The sequence below is a fragment of the Colias philodice genome, chromosome 8 (assembly GCF_061535455.1).
Source record: "Colias philodice isolate Cphi_HAF_F1 chromosome 8, ilColPhil1 Martin Lab GWU primary, whole genome shotgun sequence".
NCBI lineage: Eukaryota > Metazoa > Arthropoda > Insecta > Lepidoptera > Pieridae > Colias > Colias philodice.
Genome location: NC_143093.1, coordinates 1,359,697 through 1,379,427, shown reverse-complemented (window position 1 = coordinate 1,379,427; position 19,731 = coordinate 1,359,697). Strand labels below are relative to the sequence as shown.

Below are 19,731 nucleotides of genomic sequence, written 5' to 3'. Positions count from 1 at the left end.
CAGTTTACGGGTGACATTTTAATATTATTATCGTGTAATACTTTATTGGACGGATAAGTTTTATCCAAGCATTGAAAAATCGGCCCTAAGTGTAAGAATATATAAGAGTATACTTACTTATTATAATAAATATATAAGATACATAAAACGAAAAAGGGTAGAATTGTACTTTCATAAAATAATTACTTGTACCTACAGGAGAAAATTTTAAAGCTTCAAAACAGTAAAACGATATGAAGTTATTCATATCGTTACGGATAAAAATAAATCCTATGATTCCAACTAATAAACAAATTAAAAATGTCGTTCAAGTTGGTTTTGATAAATAGCCCAATTATAAATCGAAATTACTCACCAATTTTTTCAAACACAATTTAATGCATCAGTAATTGTGCCAGCGTTTCGCATCTAATTTCCAATTTACGGCAATTAGTAAAAGTATAAAATAATTTTCACCGTTAAATCTACATGATACATTCTTACTCAAATGGAGCGTAGAGCGCTGGCCGATCCATATAGGTTTGTATTACAGTAGAACAACCATTCAACGTCGGCTGCTCGATAGCCTGTGCTCAAACGGTAATTAAAAAAAAAAAACATTTTTTTTTGTGTTCCGTCAACCGTCAATTTGTCAGTGTCAAAACTCATTAAAAAATTAAAATCGAATTCTAAATTTAAAACTATTTTCGCACACGGCTGATTAATTTGTTTGCGTTGCATACGATTTTTAAAACGGGATCAAAAAGCGCGGCAACAGTCAAATGTCAACTGTGATATTCTAAATTTACATTTGGACGGAGCCGGTATTTGAACGTGGAGTGACATTCGCGGTTCACAACGGCAAATAAACATTTGCGAAGTTTTTTTTTAATTTATTAGTCATATAGTTCACTTGTCATTGCTAAATTGAAATTACTTTTTGTGCAAGTGACTTCGTTGATTTTAGAACGTGATTAAATTGTTTCCATTGGTGTTCCGTGTGTGAGTATAAGGTAAACACTAACCGTCTATATTTTGTAACTTTAAGGAATTATGTATTTTTTATTATTTTGTTTTTAATACTCATTTAACTGAGAGCCTTAATTATTAGCTTTGAAAATATTATTCAATTTTATTCGTAACATTCTAGGGAATTGTTTAAAAATACCGTGTGTATTGAGTACTAGCTGTTGCCCGCAGCTTCGCTCGCGTGGAAAAGATAAATTTTCATGGTAAAATTTTTAATCCCCTATTTTAGGTACCCCTTTAGGGGATGAATTTTCTAAAATCCTTTTTTAGGGGACGCCTACGTCCTAACATCTACCTGCATGCCAAATTTCAGCCCGATACGTCCAGTGGTTTGGGCTGTGCGTTGATAGATCACTATATCAGTCACCTTTGAGTTTTATATATATAGATTGTATTGTATATTATATTATACCTAATGTAAAATTTTCGTTAAATCGTTTACTACAAAAATATACTGGACTTTAACTGGAAATATCACACATCGCTTGAGTTCTAAAAAATATTGTTATGAATATTGATTTTTAACAGAAAACTCATCATTAGATTAAAATATATTTATAACTAGCTTTCCGCCTGCGGCTTCGCCCGCGTTTTCAAAAAAAAACCCGCATAGTTCCCGTTCCCGTGGGATTTCCGGGATAAAACCTAGCCTATGTCACTCAGAAATGATGTAGCTTTCCAACAGTGAAAGAATTTTTCAAATCTGCCAAGTAGTTTCGGAGCCTATTCAATTCATACAAACAAACAAACAAACAAAAAGCAAACCTTTCCTCTTTATAATATTTGTATAGATATTATTTAACAGGGCGGATATAGTGCATTTACCCTACTAGCATGTGAGTGTGTGTGACAAGGCTTTGCCCGTAATAGAATTAGTGATAATTAAATTAAGCGCATTCGTCGTATGTCGATCGTTAAAAAAAGTTGTGTGCTACGTCGTCTCTGTAATTTGTAAAGGTAATTTTGTGTATAGGATCCGTTTACGGGGTATGTACCTTACTTTTTAGTTTATTTTATTGTAAATTTGAAAAAATTAAAGTAGGTAGATTGTAATTGATAAATGAGATATTTCTAGACGTTTCTGGGTGGTTGTCTAGGATATTAATGAACAGTGTAATATTACTTTAGTTACAGATTAAATGCAATAGTATATTTTGAGCATATATACCTACGATAGAGGTAGTTTTAGCTAAGATTTTATATCGTGTAACTAATTAATATTAAATGCATTTAAATTATATATAACTAAAAACTTTAAATTATATACACCCAGTTTTCTTTCATTAACTTGTAATTTGAGATTAAAAACTATTTTCAAATTTTATAATTCTTTCATTAAAAGTTAAAACCTACTTCAGCATAGAAACCATAAACATTGACATGCCATTATGTTTAAGTCCGTCTTTAAAAAAATGCGATGATAAGTTTTAACGAAATAAGTCGCCCATGTTATAAATAAGGCTTACGTTGTTCTACCGGGTTGTTCACTTATCACTTACGGGTATAAAATAGTTATGAAAAAATCATAATAATTATTATAGTCGGTCAAGCTCGGAAGCATTTAGTTTTAGTAATATTAATTCTTATACGACTTGGTACAAACGTTTGTCTAATAATAAATGAAATCCTTACAATTACATGATTCATAGAATTTCCATAATTTTTGTTGGTAAAACTGATCTAATGTTAACAATATTAGTATAATATTATTCACGAAAACATTTTCATGTTCATATTTTTCGATGTTTAATTTTAATTTTATATTACAGATTGCTGAGATTGCCTTACCGCAGTTTTTTGACATAGGAAGCTAAAATAAACGTAAGTTTTTCTTTTTGTTACATTCAAATAAAATTTTTACAATTTCCTATCATTGTATTCTTTGTATCATATCTTTTAAAATACAGGCAAAAGTTAGTTTTCTACATCCATTCACATTTCAGTCATTTATTATACCAAACAAAATAGACATTTTTACCTTCTTCGATGCACTAACTATTATAAAAATAATTTAAAACAAGCAAACTACGCTTTGACAATTCTCACACTTGCGTAAAAATTGTCAATTTTACAAAAGGGATATTCAAGCGTTCCATTATTTCTTTTATTTGACTTTGTTGTTTTTTTAACACTATTTCTAGGAAATAACATCCTATATCAACGATGTTGCTGTCTTTTGTTATTTTATTAGAAAATTTCTAGGAAATAAAACATACGTTATTAATTACACATTCTGAATTAATACTATTGATTTATTTACTACGAAGCCTTACAAAGGATTGAACTAAATAGACTGTCGTTACCACAAATACGAGTACCACAGATATACTGCTGCTGCAATATTGAAACAAACACAGAGATTTGAGACTGAATAATGTTAAGTTTAAAAATAAACCAATAGTAAGTAATTGTGATGGTTATTCTATCTGAATTTTTTAATGTATTTTTATTTAGAAGCTTTGTCTCATTTAAAAAGTTACGTTCATTTTGTATCAAAATATTTCGATAATTGCACGCCTCATAAGCGAAGCGTTGAGGTGGGTACTACTGTCGCTTCGCGCAAAACATCTGATTTTTCAAACTTAAAATGTCTTTATGTATTTTTAAATTCTTTTCGAAATTCCTTTGAAAAAGAGTCGTAAAATATTATAAAGCTATAAATAATATAAGAGAAGAACAATATAATAGTTACGAAGGTAAACCTATTTCTTACATTATAAAGTGCTTAAAACTATATCTACGCGGCTCTAATCATAATAATAATATTAACTGAAATTACTTGTAAACTCTTACACTAAATAATAATTCGGATATATATTAATACCTACTGCTGTCGGAGAATTTAAATAACTCTCCATAATTAATTATAATTAGGTAGATATGTGAAATGATATTAAATAATGACAGTGCGCACACCTTGCGCGGTCGATGGCGTAGTACCGAGACTATATCATCGAGCTACTGACTCAAACAATATAAACCATAGCATGGCCCGTAACCCCATGCATTTCATATCAATTCGATATCGATATTATGTTGTACACCATAGAGTTCATTGTAATAGGAAGGTATAGGTAGCCACATATCAACTACTCTGTTGTTATTTGTATTATGTTAACCTTCTCTAACACTAGTACCAACACAAAGCTCTTATATCATAATACAAGTGCTTCGAAATAGCCTATCCACTCAAAATCAGGTATATTTACCATCATAAAGAGATCTAACGACATCAAACGGACAGACTGTGTGTTTTAGCTTTGTTTGTATTACCTTTATGGTCCTGAAACATATGGCATGTGACGTCATCCATTGTTTCAAACAGAATTTCTGGCCAAAGAACTGATTTACGTATTCTATCCTTAGAATTATGAAAAATAAGTTCTTTCCTTTAATAAATTAAGTGGATATTTATCATTATTTTATTGGTTTAGCTTTAATAGTATTTTATAATATTGTGGTGAATAAAGCGTTATTTCGAGTACATAATTCATTTGTTAATATTTTTCGTATGGACTATTCTAATAATCTTATATATATAAAATTCTCGTGTCACAATGTTAGTCTGCATACTCCTCCGAAACGGGTGGACCGATTCTCATGAAATTTTCTGTGCATATCGGGTAAGTCTGAGAATCGGCCAACATCTATTTTTCATATGTACCACGGGCGAAGCCGGGGCGGACCGCTAGTATGACTATAAAAGTTAAAATAGTCATTAATATTTTATTTTAACCATACGGGCCATCACTTTTTATATATCCAATGATTGAAAAAGAAAATTGAATCCATTAATTTAATATAGTGCTATTTGATCCCTAATATCATCACTTAAACTCTATTAAATATTAATCAGGAACTGTGGCATCTTGTATTATAGATGTTGAACTAGAGGTTAGAACAAGGGCGGATCCACCTTTAGTGCCAGGGGGGGGTCACATAGACGTGGTCAATTTTCAAAAGCTATATTTTGGTAATTTAATTGAACGTAGATTTAAAAAAAATGGTCAAGTGCGAGTCGGATTGGCGAACCAAGAGTTCCGTACGAACATTTTTATATGTTTTAATATTAAATTTATGCTTTTTGCGATTTTTCCTTTATCTGTGCTATAAGACGTAAGTTAAATAAATATTAAATATCAAGATTCTGTGTTCACGGAAAGTACCCTGTAGGTTTTGATTCCTGGCAACACTTGCGAATGTTGATAAGCATGAAATGTATGTTTTAGCAATTTTTCCTCCATCTGTGCTGACATTGCTTTTAACCAAATTTCAGAACTCTGTGTGTACCTACAATACCTATAGATTTTGATTCCCTTGCGATAATGTCGAAATTTGCGATAATTTACGGCATAAATGGCTGTATCTTTTGATTGCGTCGGATTATAAGTTTCATTTTTTCACAGCCATAAGAAACCGTAGATTTGAGTATTCGGTATGAATTTCAGATTGAAACCTCCACGCGTTCCTGAGAAAAAGGGTCTTCACAGGCCGACAAACTTGAAAAATATATATTTTTTGCAATTATTCCTGTATCTGTACTATAAGATGTTGCTTTGTACCAAATTTCAAGATTCAGAGTTTACGGAAAGTACCCTGTAGGTTTTGAGTTTTGATTCCCTTGCGAATGTCGAAATTTGCTAAATTTTTCGGCATTTACGGCTGTATCCTCTGATTAGTTGACATAGAAGTTTGATGTTATTATAGCGTAAAGGTATTTTAGACTTGAGTTTTTGGTATGAATATCAAGTTAATACATGTCAGCGTTCATGAGTAACAAGGTTGTAAGTTAAATTTTTTTTTTAATTTTTTTTTATATTATTATCTAAGGAAAAATTCATGCTTTTCGCAATTAGTAAACAAAGTCGTTGTCTCTGTGCCTAAGTCCCTATGTATGATTAAATCTTTAAAACTACGCATTTCGAAAAACGAATTTCGATGCAGTTTCTTTAAAGATAGAGTGATTCAAGAGGAATAGAATATAATTTATAAGGTTTTAGAGAAAGCGGGCGAAGCCGCGGGCGGTAAGCTAGTCTGCGTTATAAGACGTTTGATTGTACTAAATAATTACATGACTCTGTGTACTCGGGAACCTGTAGGTTTTGATTTCTTAGGGAGTGTCGAAAAATTTCAGCAATTACAGCTGCATCTTTTGATTGCGTTGGCTAAAACGTTTGAACTTTTCACAGCATCAAGGGACCGTAGACCGTAGGATTTCGACATTAGCAAGGGAATCAATACCTGCAAGGAGCACCCTGTCCTGTAAACACAGTCTTGAAATTGAGTAAAAAGTATCGTGTTATAGCACAGATGTAGTAATAACTGCGAAAACCCTAATTATTTAAATCAATTAAATAAAAATATATTTTTAAATAATTTTAAACTTACAATCCCTTTACTCATGAACGCCTACATGTACATATTTAATTGATATTCACATCAGAACTCAGGTCTATAATAACATAAATCTGTTATTTAATTCAAATTCTATGTCAACGCAATCTGAAGAAAAAGCAATTAGAGCCGCATATTCTGTAATTCGCAACTACTTGCAAGGGAATCATCAATCAAAACCTACAAGGTACTTCCCGTGAACACAGTCTTGAAATTTGGTTAAAGGCAACGACTTAGCACTTACAAGCGATAAAGAAAAAAATGCTTTAAACAAAATTGTAAGATTAACAACATAATGAAAAAATATGTTTGCTCGGAGTCCTCGGTGTGCGAGTCCGACGCACATTTGGCCGATTTTTTGTTGTAATTTGACTGTAGGTATTTTCTGTTGTTCATTTAAAAAAAAAATTTTTTGCTATTTTATGTCTTATCCACGAACTGGGATGTTTCGATATTTGAGGTTTTGTGTGAAAACTGAAAAGTGTAACAGCAAAAGTTGTAGAAAAAAAATTAATTACATACAACTTTACCATTACACTTTATTCCGCAGTTATAGTTTTTTTTTTAATCGAAAAACCTGTTATTTGAACTTAAATTACGACCACAGGTCGACCCTAATAAACTTTTTCTATTTTTGTTATATTCTCTTCCGTTACCGTTTGTAATTGATTTCATTGTTCTATATTACTTTTATGTCTCAAAATTCAATGAAAACATCATATTGAACAGTATTAATTAGTTAATTTAAAAAAGTTAATATTAAATTAGTGGTCCACTTAGGTCGTGGACCTAGCCCAGGGGGGGGTCATGACCCCGTGACCCCCCCCCTGGATCCGCGCTTGGGTTAGAAACTACATTATTCACTTACGGGTTTCAGTCTTTTAACAGATTGAAACCGTGATTTATCATTTGGGATAAATAATAATATGCTGCACAAGTCAAGAAAACTAAAATGAGAAATTTTTCCCGTAATGTCTGCTATTTATTAAAAATTAGCTAAAGGATTACTTGGATTTAATATTTAGGTAGCATTATGACATTTCCGAAAGGAAATCCCTTAATTAAAAATAATAATTTAATACACAAAAAGTATACCATCAAATTCTAAGTACTAGAAATCTAGTTTTTACCACTATACTGAATGCAAAGGAAGCGATCTCATAGTCTAATCAGACCCACTTGACCCTTTGTGTAGTTTCAAATGAACGTTATATCTTAATTTATTTCGCGGTTAGATAACTCGTTATCAAATGCATTTCAAACTTTAACGAAAACATTTATTTATTCAAGAATAAATCTTCTAGAAGCACTTTTGAATCGTCATTATAATTTTTTTTTACCATTTTACCATAGGAGAAGAACCAGCTAGAAACTCTATAGTTGCTCTTTAGAATATATGTGCATTTCTCATTATTATGCAAGTATTTTACGAGTATTTGTTACCATGATTATTTTTATTTTAACTCTGGAAAACTATTCGTTGAACAACAAATAAAGATCTCCCAATTAATCCACATTTTACTTGATAGAATAGGTTTAGAACTCTCTCATTTCTATCCAAATTCCAATTAGTAAGTATCTACCACGAAAAAAACTAAAACAATAAATGCCTGAATATAAAACAAATATATTCCCGCACTACAAAGTTAGAAATTAGTCATTATGAAGTTCCTAAACATAAATGTATCTCTTTATAATATTAGTATACCAAAAGAACATGCTTAATTTAACTCTAAAAGCTCTCATACATTAATAGCAATTTACAGGTAAATTAGCTTGGAGAAATTTTTGCGTTTGTAGTAGTGTATGGTCAGCAAATAAAATAAAACAACATTTTATTTTTAGTTTTTATTTTATATATATATAAGGGATTTTAAATTAAACTATATGTGTTTCTCCTCTGAAAAAGATGAGACTTTATTTTAATATTTGCACATTTAACATACGTATAACTTTTACATTAACTAGACCGGGAGATATTGACACAAAATTTCGAGTCATTTGTAACAGGATGGCGGTTCTACAGGGGTCTTAGTACGCAATGACAAAAAGAAAAACGATGGTGTGAACGCTGGTACCGGCGGCTTAGTCACGTAGGCGTTAGTCGAACTCGTCGGAAAAATAGCGAAGTCAAACAATTTGTAACACAAAAATTTTAGAATTTACCGATAGCCCATAAAAAAGAAGTAGGCGGTAGTGTCATGCCATACTTTTCCGGTGTGACTTACAGCCCGCCATACCGACGCGAATGTGTTGATTTAAAAAAAAACAATTCAACCATTTGTACCAGGCTAACTTTTGCACAGGTAACCATCGTCGTGCAGCCATTTACGAAAATCGCCATGCCATACTTTTCGGACGATTCCAAATGGTCGCCATACCGCCGAAAATCTGCAAATTTTTTTTTTCGCCGAACCATTTGTACCACCCTAAATTTTTTTTTCAACAACTCCTGAATGATTATAAATAGAAGTGTGATAATGCCATACCTGTGGGAGGTGGCGAATGTGTATAAGATTTTTTTTTATTGTAAGATTTTATTCGTATTTTGAACGATTAGTAACAGTATGGCACTAATTTTTCCTGTAAGTTTGAGGTTCAACGAATATAAATACAAAATTTCAAAGATCTAGGTGGTGGAAATCTTCACTTATATAAATTAATACTAAATTAATTTTTTAAGTATGGCAGCACTTTTTCCCCCTACTAGAAGTATGGTAAATATAATAATGGTCACATTTTATCAAATACTCTCCAAAAATCCAAATGCAATACTGGTACAAAAAGTTTGGCGAAAAAAAAAATTTTTGCAGATTTTCAAAGTATGGCATGGCGATTTTCGTAAATAGCTGCACGACGATGGTTACCTGTGCAAAAGTTAGCCTGGTACAAATGGTTGAATTGTTTTTTTTTTAATCAACACATTCGCGTCAGTATGGCGGGCTGTAAGTCACACCGGAAAAGTATGGCATGACACTACCGCCTACTTCTTTTTTATGGGCTATCGGTAAATTCTAAAATTTTTGTGTTACAAATCGTTTGACTTTCGCTATTTTTCCGACGAGTTCGACTAACGCCTACGCGACTAAGCCGCCGGTACCAGTGTTCACACCATCGTTTTGCACGCCTCATAAGCGAAGCGTTGAGGTGGGTACTACTGTCACTTCGCGCAAAACATCTGATTTTTCAAACTTAAAATGTCTTTATGTATCATACATTGCACTTGTAAGATAATACATACACACACATATTAAGAAAAAACACTATTTTTAACATTCATGATATTTTTGATGTCATTTTTGTTATTTAAACTAGTTAAAAAACAGTTTAAAAAAGTTCTGTCTTGGACGTCCGTGTGTCTGTATGTGCGGAGGATTTTCTTGTTAACACGATAGCGACCGAAATACTTTACTAATCGAGTCTTTTTTTTTCTCTTACGCTTGAGTATGCTCAGGAATAGAACCCTTTTATTTTTCAGGGTCTGATTCGATGTGGTTTAATTGTTATTAAATAAACAAAAATAATAATTAATAAATAATTATTAAAAAAAAATTATGAGGCGTGCACTTTTGGATTTTCCAAACTATTTCTTTTCGTCATTGCGTACTAAGACCCCTGTAGAACCGCCATCCTGTTACAAATGACTCGAAATTTTGTGTCAATATCTCCCGGTCTATACGTAATAATTATAATTTTTGAATGAAATGTGTGCTTTATGTTCACGGTACCAAACGACTGCACGTGGCACCTGCGGACAGCGTAAACTGGTTTATTCTGGTTTTGTGCGTGTTTCCACTTTCCACTATCAAGTGACGATTTATTTATTTGTTTTGTTTCGTAATTATTATGGTCAAATATTAATTATGAAACAAATTATTATGGACACGATATTTTATTGTTTCACGGTAGTCGCCTTGTCGTTTGCTCAAGGACGTGAAATTGAATGATATATTTTTTTTTATAAAGTCAAAACCATTTTCTTTCAAATAAAAACTTGTTTTTATTGAAAACAAAAGTGTTGCTAGGAATAAGTATAAAATTAAATAGTAATGTTAGGATATCGAAACATTTTTGTATAGGCCAGAAGTCAGAACGATATAGTGGAAACGCGCTCTAAGATCTGAGTAATATACACACCACTACATATGCAAAAATTTCTCCAAGCTAATTTACCTGTTAAATGAAGCAAACCTCAAAGTTTGACATTGATCCCAATGTCATGTAATTAGAGGGGGTGAATGACGTCGTTGTGTTTTCACGTCTTAATACTGGTTGAACGGAAAATCTTGTTAACCGACTTCAAAGAAGGAGGTTATCAAATCGATGTGTGTATGGAATATTGTCAGAATTGCACAGTTTTTTGATAGGTATGTCTATAAGAGCTTTTCCAGGGATAATATAATAATATTATACTAAGCTATGGAAAGAAAAGATCCTGTTATTTATATTATAAAACTAGCAGTGCCCCGCAATTTTACCCGCAATGCTCGTCTCTTTTTGGTCTTAGTGTGATGATATAGCCAGCTGCTTGACTATCTAACAGTGAAATAATATCTCAAATCGTGCAGGTTCCTGAGATTAGCGCGTTTAAGCAAACAAACTCTTCAGCTGTATAATATAAGGAAAAAATATACATATTTTTGTGCAATATTTAGGTTCGAAATTTTGCTCAAACCATTCCACAATATAAACTATTAAATTCCCACGAATACGCTACAGGGATCTCGCAATTTCATTAATAAGATTCAGTACAAATTAAATTTATCGGGGAGCTCTCAGCTGCATACAATTACATCAAATTAGCTGCATCCAGACCCGGTATTTGCGTCAAACTGAAATCTTAATAGATTCCTCTCCATTATTTAATTAGCCGTTAGTTGGATTTTATTTAGTCGGAGCTTTCTCGGTTTTAATTCATTTTGAAGGTCAGTTTTCTGCAGTTTTTTGGTCGATTAGTTAAAACTTCAAAAATGGAGATCATATTTTTTTTGAAACAGTATTGATTGTTGTTTAAAGGTAATTTATCCTAGGGAAGGACACGTGCAATTTTGTGACTTTTGTTTCATTTTAATTTGTGATTCCCGTTTTTTGAAGATGATATATGGACAAAATAATATATGGATGTATCATGGGTATTATGGTATTATGTAATAAAGTCTGTCATAAGACATCTGATGCTAAAATACAGGTGTTGTCAACCTTAAAATAACATCTTTAAAATCTTACAAACCTTTCAATTTTTTTTTAATATAAATAAAATGTCTATTCTAATTGAGTAATTATTTTTGCAACTTTTAAGACAAAAACTGTTCCTGACATATCATAATATTTGTTTTACTTAGCCAAGACACATAATTATGTCCTACACGCGTTATAGAGACAGAGAAAGCTATAGTTAAACGACATCAAATATATTATGGCGAGTCAATTAATATGACACATCCAGAAAACTGACAAATAGCGAAATGATGAATGGTGTAAGACTTGGTAGCAGCGTGTTAAGACATGGACATATTAATTTAAGAAAACAGTTGTAGTGATTAATTTATTTAAAGTAGGTGAAAACGAAATACCGCACAGTAGTGCGGTCTTATCGCATTCAAGCTATATCTACCAGACAACCTTTGGAACATTTTAGAAGAATAACGTGTGCCTCGCGGTTTCACCGGCAGTACGTGCTTCGCTCCTGTTGATAGCGTGATGATAATAGCCTTTAGACTACCTCGATAAATGGCTATCTAACAACGAAATGTTTTTTCAAATCAGACCAGTAGTTCCTTAGATTAGCGCGTTCAAACAAACAAACAAACTCTTCAGCTTTATAATATTAGTATAGATAGATGTGAAAAAATCGTGTGTAGCGGTTAATGAACCTAGGTCCCAAGAGGGTGTGTGTTCGATCTGGAAAATTGTTATGTACAATATGTTTTTACTAGTGTTTGGATTATGAAATGTATTATATAACAGGTAGATTAATACTGATGAGTTTGTTTCGTGGAGCGCGCTAATCTCAGAAACTAGTCTAGTAAATTCGAATTGAAATTTGTTATTGTTTTGGATAGTTTTTTCGTTATTCGTAGAAGGTTATCACGCTTCGACCAATAGGAGCGAGCATATTTATTTTTCACAGGCTTTCCAACGGCCACCACAGTAAAAAAACATGCATACTGCATAGTTCCTGTGAGATTTTGGTAGCTCTATCGTATCCATTCTCAGATCTCAAGCTATCTCTGTATATTTCATCCAGATGTATTCAGTGGTTGAGGCGTGACGAAGAGACAGGCAGAGTTACTTTTGAAATTATAATAATAATTATTGTAATGTAAGAAATATGAGCAAAAAAATTGTCATTGGGATGATACATACAGACGTTTTAATTAGGAACAAGCTTACAGTACGTCGATATAGTAACTATACAAGTATACAGGTTGTTTATGTAATCGTTAAGTGTGCACAGGCGATTATTCCGTAACTATTGCAGATATCAAAAAACTTTCAACTGACATCGAAAGTACTTAACCTAATGAATAAAATGACAATAATAACTTTTTTTTAATATAACAAGAAATATCTAAAAATGTATCGTTAAACACACTATCGGAAATGAAATGTACTACTTAACGATTACACCCTGTATAGTAATCTCTGCTATAACTCCCACATTAACGACAAACTTAGATTAATCTATTAGGGCAAAAACCATTGAATCCACAATACAAAGTAAGTAAAACTACAAACGAACCTCGCTTTCATTACGGAAAACCACACAAAAGAACAATGTGAAAATTATTATGATTGTTAATTGACTCGCATTTAAAACTTCCCGCGCTAAAGTAATCAAATCATAATCTTTATTCAGCACTTTTGCCAGTTCAAATCGTTTTTTATGAATTGCAGTCAATGCGGTTAGTCTGTAGTGTAAAAAGAATTGAAGCGAATGCTTTAATTATGTTCGATACGTTGTTCAGTTTAAAGGGAGTGTGGAGAAAGGTTTAAATAATGAACTTGTAAGATATTAAAGCGCATTTAAATAATCTGTTTTAAGTAAATAAATAGTGACTACATTTTTGGTAGGCGTATTAAAGCATTTAAAACAAAACTTTAATTAAATAATAAATAAAATTTATTTTATTTATTTTTATTTATTTATTTATTTAGTTACTCTACCATGTCAAGCATTAATAATTACATATTATTATATTATCTTTCTATGCTGGTTTTTAATAGTTATTATATTTCGATTATTATTTGTAACCATCCATGGTTGTTTCTAGGTCAACCTATAAAACTTGCCACTTATATTTTCTAAAGTATAGAAATAAAATTATTATAAGTAAAAAGAACATTAAGGTCACAAAAATTTGGTTTATAAATATATCATTGATTTAAATTACAGCTTAAATTAGAACTATTAATTTCTAGACCAATTTTAGTTGTGCTAAATGCTTACAGCTAATTGCAATTAGCCAGTTGTTAACTGCTACTACGTTTCATTAGGTACTATCAAATAGGTTCCTGTATTTATGTACGATGGCCTTCTTTAATTATTATCAGTAAAATATATCGAAAGAAAAGATAATATCTTTAATATATTGACGATCTTTGGTTAGGAAAACTTTTTATGTTGTCTATTTTTCATAGTACTTGATTATGTGAGAAAATCTTATATATAAAATTCTCGTGTCACAATGTTAGTCTGCATACTCCTCCGAAACGGGTGGACCGATTCTCATGAAATTTTCTGTGCATATCGGGTAAGTCTGAGAATCGGCCAACATCTATTTTTCATATGTACCTACCACGGGCGAAGCCGGGGCGGACCGCTAGTATATCTATGAATGTCACCTAATTAATATTAACACAGCTGGTCAAAATCGAGAAAAGGAATGAGATGTTTAACCGTAGAAAAAGTCGCCTAGGCCCTAGATCACTCTCTAGAGTTTCTGCAGACTTAAAAATCAGATAGAATTATTTTTAGCGACAGTTAACTATGAAACACAAACAAACACTCTTTCGAATTTATAATATGTAGTAAGAATTAGTAAGTACCTAACTCTTAGTACCTCTACTAGTACTAACGTAATCAATATTAAACTAAACGTCGTAGGTTTTTCGTAGGTCTTTTCTCTCTTGCAATCTTATATATTATAAAAATGAATCGCAAAATGTGTTGGTAAGCGCATAACTCGAGAACGGCTGAACCGATTTCGATAATTCTTTTTTTATTATATTTATTTATTTATTTATACTTTATTGTACATATATACCAGACAGAGAATAAGAAAATAGGTACAATAATTAAAAAAAGAAGAAACAATCACGAAGGCACATATGTACGAAAAGGCGGCCTTATTGCTTTAAAGCAATCTCTTCCAGGCAACCCTGTTGGCACGGAATGTTGAACGTGAACGCGAAGGCACAAAATAAATAACGAGAATAGAAATAAGTAATACATAGGTACTTAATTATATACTAGTGCTATAAAAAGGGTATTAAAGATAATACATATTTTAAAAATACACATATTACATATATACAATAATATACATAAACTACATACACTACATACAAAAGTATAAGTATACATAAACTACATACACTACATACAAAAGTACTAAAAGGAGATCTCTAGTTAATAATATACTACTCATTAATAAATATTATGGTAAGCAACACATTATAATGAAAGGAAATGATTTTTAACGAGCACTTTAAAGCTCTTGATAGTTTTTGCACGTCTGATCGATTCCGGCAAAGCGTTCCAAAGCTGAATAGCGCGAACAGTGAAAGAAGAGCTGTAGAAATTAGTACGATGAGCTGGTGTGGAAAGAAGTAGAAGGTTAGATGAGCGAAGAGAGATTAAGCTATTTGCACTAAGGTAATTAATATATATATTCCTTGAAGTACGAGGATGGTTCTTATGTACTTAGAGAAAACGTAAACATGTACCACGGGCGAAGCCGGGGCGGACTGCTAGTCTTCTTATATATAAAAATGAATCGCAAAATGTGTTGGTAAGCGCATAACTCGAGAACGGCTGAACCGATTTCGATAATTCTTTTTTTATTATATTCCTTGAAGTACGAGGATGGTTTTTATGTAGAGAAAACGTAAATATGTACCACGGGCGAAGCTGGGGCGGACCGCTAGTCTTATATATAAAAATGAATCGCAAAATGTGTTGGTAAGCGCATAACTCGAGAACGGCTGAACCGATTTCGATAATTCTTTTTTTATTATATTCCTTGAAGTACGAGGATGGTTTTTATGTAGAGAAAACGTAAATATGTACCACGGGCGAAGCTGGGGCGGACCGCTAGTTTTATATAAAAATAAAACCTTGTTTACAACGTTGTGTTAAAATATAATATAATGAATAAAGTACTTTTTAAATAAGTTGAAAAGTCCTTACTTTTTGCCGTAAAAACACAACGTGAAGGGTTTATACTTTATAGGAGCTTTTGTATGGAGCACTGTTAGCGGAAAATTCTCTAATCCAGTTTTAAATATTATAATATTATGAATGTTAAGAAAATCTGTATTTAACATTTAATACAACAAAATAAAACAGATCTTATACCTACCTTTACATATTTTTCTATTTCTGTCTTCATTTTTATTTTAATAAAACCTTTCTAGACACTTTGTCATTTATACTATTTTCGAAATAACTCGAATTACCTATATAGCGCATCAAAAATAAACTTTAATCTATCCACAATTTAAAAATCAAGACAGAAATAAGATACGAATAGCTCTGTTATATTATTATTTTTCATTATCATCTTTATTATCAAATTAAAAATAAGATAAAATGATTTCTCAATAATTACCCAAATTAACTATAGCTACAAGAAAATTGTCCTAAAATAAAAGTCATATCGCAACAATTCTTTTCGATAAATTTATACATACTTACAAACGTTTCATATACGATTACATATCAGATATCCGAGAACTTATCTTCTTCATAAATATTCAAACCAATATCACCTCTACTGCACCAAGAATAACGGTCAAAAGTGCGTGTCCAGTTTTGACAGATGGTGCACTTGGCTCGAATACAACAGACGAAGAATAATGCGATACAAAACACGGCCGACTACCGGGCATTACGCCTAATTCATTAATTTTACACGCTCCCGTTGCGCGACTTTCGACTCTATGTTCAGGCAATTGGATTTAATTTTGATTAGGCTGGTGGATTAACAAAATTTGCGCAAAATTATAGTTGTGTGCGTAGGGTTGTCATAGAAACTGTAACAGCGTGCGCGCGCATCGTCTACGCACACCCTCAGAACCCCCCTTACAGTGTAAGCGAGACGGCTTGTGTACAATCGCATAGAAAACGTTTTAAGGTCCTTTATTTATTTTTTTATTTGAGATTAGAGTAGTGCTTTAGAATTAAATATGCATACTATAATATATATTACCTAGTGATTCACATACTATAAAATTATTGGCCTAATAGCTATACAATATAAAAAAAATGTATGCGTGTACTAGAGTACACACGTAAGAAGTGAAACTTTTTTATGACCTTAAAAATGTCACGAGTATGGCGTAACGCAAAAATGTCACGCGTACGGCGTAACGCAAAAATGACACGCGTACGGCGTAACGCAAAAATGTTACACTAAATTTTTGTCCAACCCCGATAAAGAAGTTTCACTTAAAAAAAATCTTAGGAGAAATCACTATAGAAAAAGTCACACATAAAGTATAGTTTGTCATAATATTATATTCTATGATTTTGGATATTTATCGCCTTTGGTAACAAAATATTAAAACTTAAGACAGAACATGGATTTTATTGACTGTGAAAGCAGTATTTATCTACTTAACAATGATATGTACACCGAATTTCCGTAATAAATACTGGTACATACACTTGAATATCCTAAATACTCTCTTTTAATTTTTTATTCTCTTTATGAGATTCATATGTAAATCAAGGTTAGTTCATAGTCCCTACTTTACAAATGTTATCGGGGAGATGACATTGAATTGACGGCATCGGTTACACTTAACTATTCATTTTAAACTTTGTCATATCCAATTACTACAACGACTATACTTTTTACTCACTATAATACATAACCAAAACTATTAAACATCATGATTCACACACAAATCCCTTTTTTTATCCTACATTTAAAATATTACATAACCACTTCCCTATCCCACTGTACGTCGCTGCGCTCACAGCGAAGCAAATGCATGAATACACTACTTACCTGTGTGTGGGTGTTTTATACCACAGATTCTGCGCGATGGATGCCAGTATTCTCGCAACCATGGACAAAGAGGCACTGAAAAAGCAGATCGAAAACATGAAGTACCAGGCCTCCATGGAACGCTGGCCGCTATCGAAAAGCATTGCTGCGTGAGTAGAAAAAAAATAACATTCCTTTTTTGAAAATTTAATTGTGCGGTGACGTAATGTGATGTGCCATATTGGGCCATTCGGCCGGGAGTGGTTGGTGCGTGCAGTCGACAATAGTGCTTGTTCCAACCGCATTTGGTTTAATTTCGTGTTTGTATGTGCTGCTCCGATTTTCACGGGTTCACGGGACGTTTTTTCACCGTGAGGACGTCTCTTTTGTGTTTTTTATGTGTTTGTTTTATAATCATCCGTTAATTTATTCCTTTAACATGCTAATTTATGTCTAGATTGTAACGTACACAATGATTTCAGTCATGAATTTTAATTATTTCACTCATCCAGTATGTCTTTTGTTATGCTGTACCTACTTTGATATTATTTAAATGAAAATATGTTTATCGCATATATTTATGACTATATATGATGGGTACTTATTTTCTATAATTAGAGAGCTTTTAGAATTCAAGACTCAGAAGGTACACTTAGGAGCTTTTAAAGTCGGTTCCTCTAATTAAATTCTATACAAGGTGACTGACCTAGCTCATAGCTGCACTTGTGGTTTCGTCTGGCTTTACTTCTCTCAGTTTATAGCTGTCTTAAAAACAGTCTATATAAAGTTTAATTTACTTGTATGGGAACTTTGTCGTAATTTGAAAGAAATGCTATTAAAACCGCTAATTACGTTTTTATGTAAATTCATACAATCTCAATGTTTCCGTTAAAAAACGTGTATTTATTTTTTTGTAAAATTCCAATGTTATTTTTTATTTGTGTTGAAATTGCGAATGTATAAAAAAATATAATTAAGTAATGTAACCTATAACGCATTTTATTATATCTCAGACTAGCGGTCCGCCCCGGCTTCGCCCGTGGTACATATTTACGTTTTCCGGGATAAAATATAGCCTATACGGATTCGGAAGAAGCCCTCTAAGTAATGGTAAAAGACATTTTAAATCGGTCCAGTAGTTTTTGAGCCTATTCAATACAAACATACAAAAATACAAAGGTTTCCTCTTTATAATATTAGTATAGATTTAGACGAATTACGTATTTTGATTGAACTCAATATTACTAGAGAAAATATTATATTGAAGGGAATGAAGTCATAAATAAATTAACCCCAGTTGACCTTTATTGTGCGTTGCAGTAAAGTGTTCTACTATAAACTATCTGTATGAAAAATTTCAACTTAAAGCTTGAAACCGTTTTTAGGTGACTTAAAAGATTACGTTTCTTAACTTACAGCTTCATTCTGGATGAAAACTAAAAAAAATATATACTTTACGTACGGATGATTACGTAGTTTTGTACTGAAAGGATTATCAAAATCGGCAAAGCAGTTTTTAGGTTACACCATAAAAAATATAAAAGCGCTCAATCTATATTTCCTGTTTATTATATTATTTTATATATTGTATACTAGCTCCACCCGCGACTTTATTCACGGGGACTTAATGAAAATTCTGTATTAATTTCCTCCCCATATTTCCTTGCCTTTAAACTTATCTATAAAAGATCTCCTTGTTTCAATCTATACAAATTGAACTCCATCCAAATCTATTACCCGCTTCAATAACATAACAGACAGACAGTGTAATTATTACATCTATACTAATATTATATAGCTGAGGAGTTTGTTTGTTTTTTTGAACACGCTAATCTCAGCAACTACTGGTCCGATTTGAAAAATTATTTTGGTGTTGGATAGCCCATTTATCGAGGAAAGCTCGAAAGGAAAGCAGCCCCCCTAGTCAAGTGGCTTTCTGTTAGCGTAGCGTTTATCTACAGCTTACGTCAATCTCATACATTCGTAGTCTATTCTATTGAACGCTACGCTAACAGAAAACCACTTGACTAGGGGCCAGGGGGGCAGGCTATATCACGCTAAGACCAACAGGAGTAGAGCACTGCGGGTAAAACCGCGGGGCACAGCTAGTTAA

General features: G+C 32.3%; 1 protein-coding gene across 4 annotated transcripts in view; it reads left to right on the top strand.

Moving 5' to 3' along the window:
• The first annotated feature begins 526 nt into the window (after positions 1-526).
• Ggamma30A (guanine nucleotide-binding protein subunit gamma-e) overlaps positions 527-19,731 on the top strand; it is a 36,543-nt gene continuing 17,338 nt past the window's right edge. The window contains exons 1-3 of one of the 4 annotated variants that reach the window (XM_089697946.1): positions 527-579; positions 2,778-2,829; positions 17,666-17,788. In XM_089697946.1, coding sequence (XP_089554072.1) covers positions 17,676-17,788 — 113 coding nt within the window. In that variant the 5' untranslated portion in view covers positions 527-579; positions 2,778-2,829; positions 17,666-17,675. Of the gene's footprint in view, positions 580-1,870; positions 1,996-2,777; positions 2,830-17,665; positions 17,789-19,731 lie in introns of those variants that run through there. The other 3 variants (XM_089697947.1, XM_089697948.1, XM_089697949.1) reach the window with 3 other exon arrangements.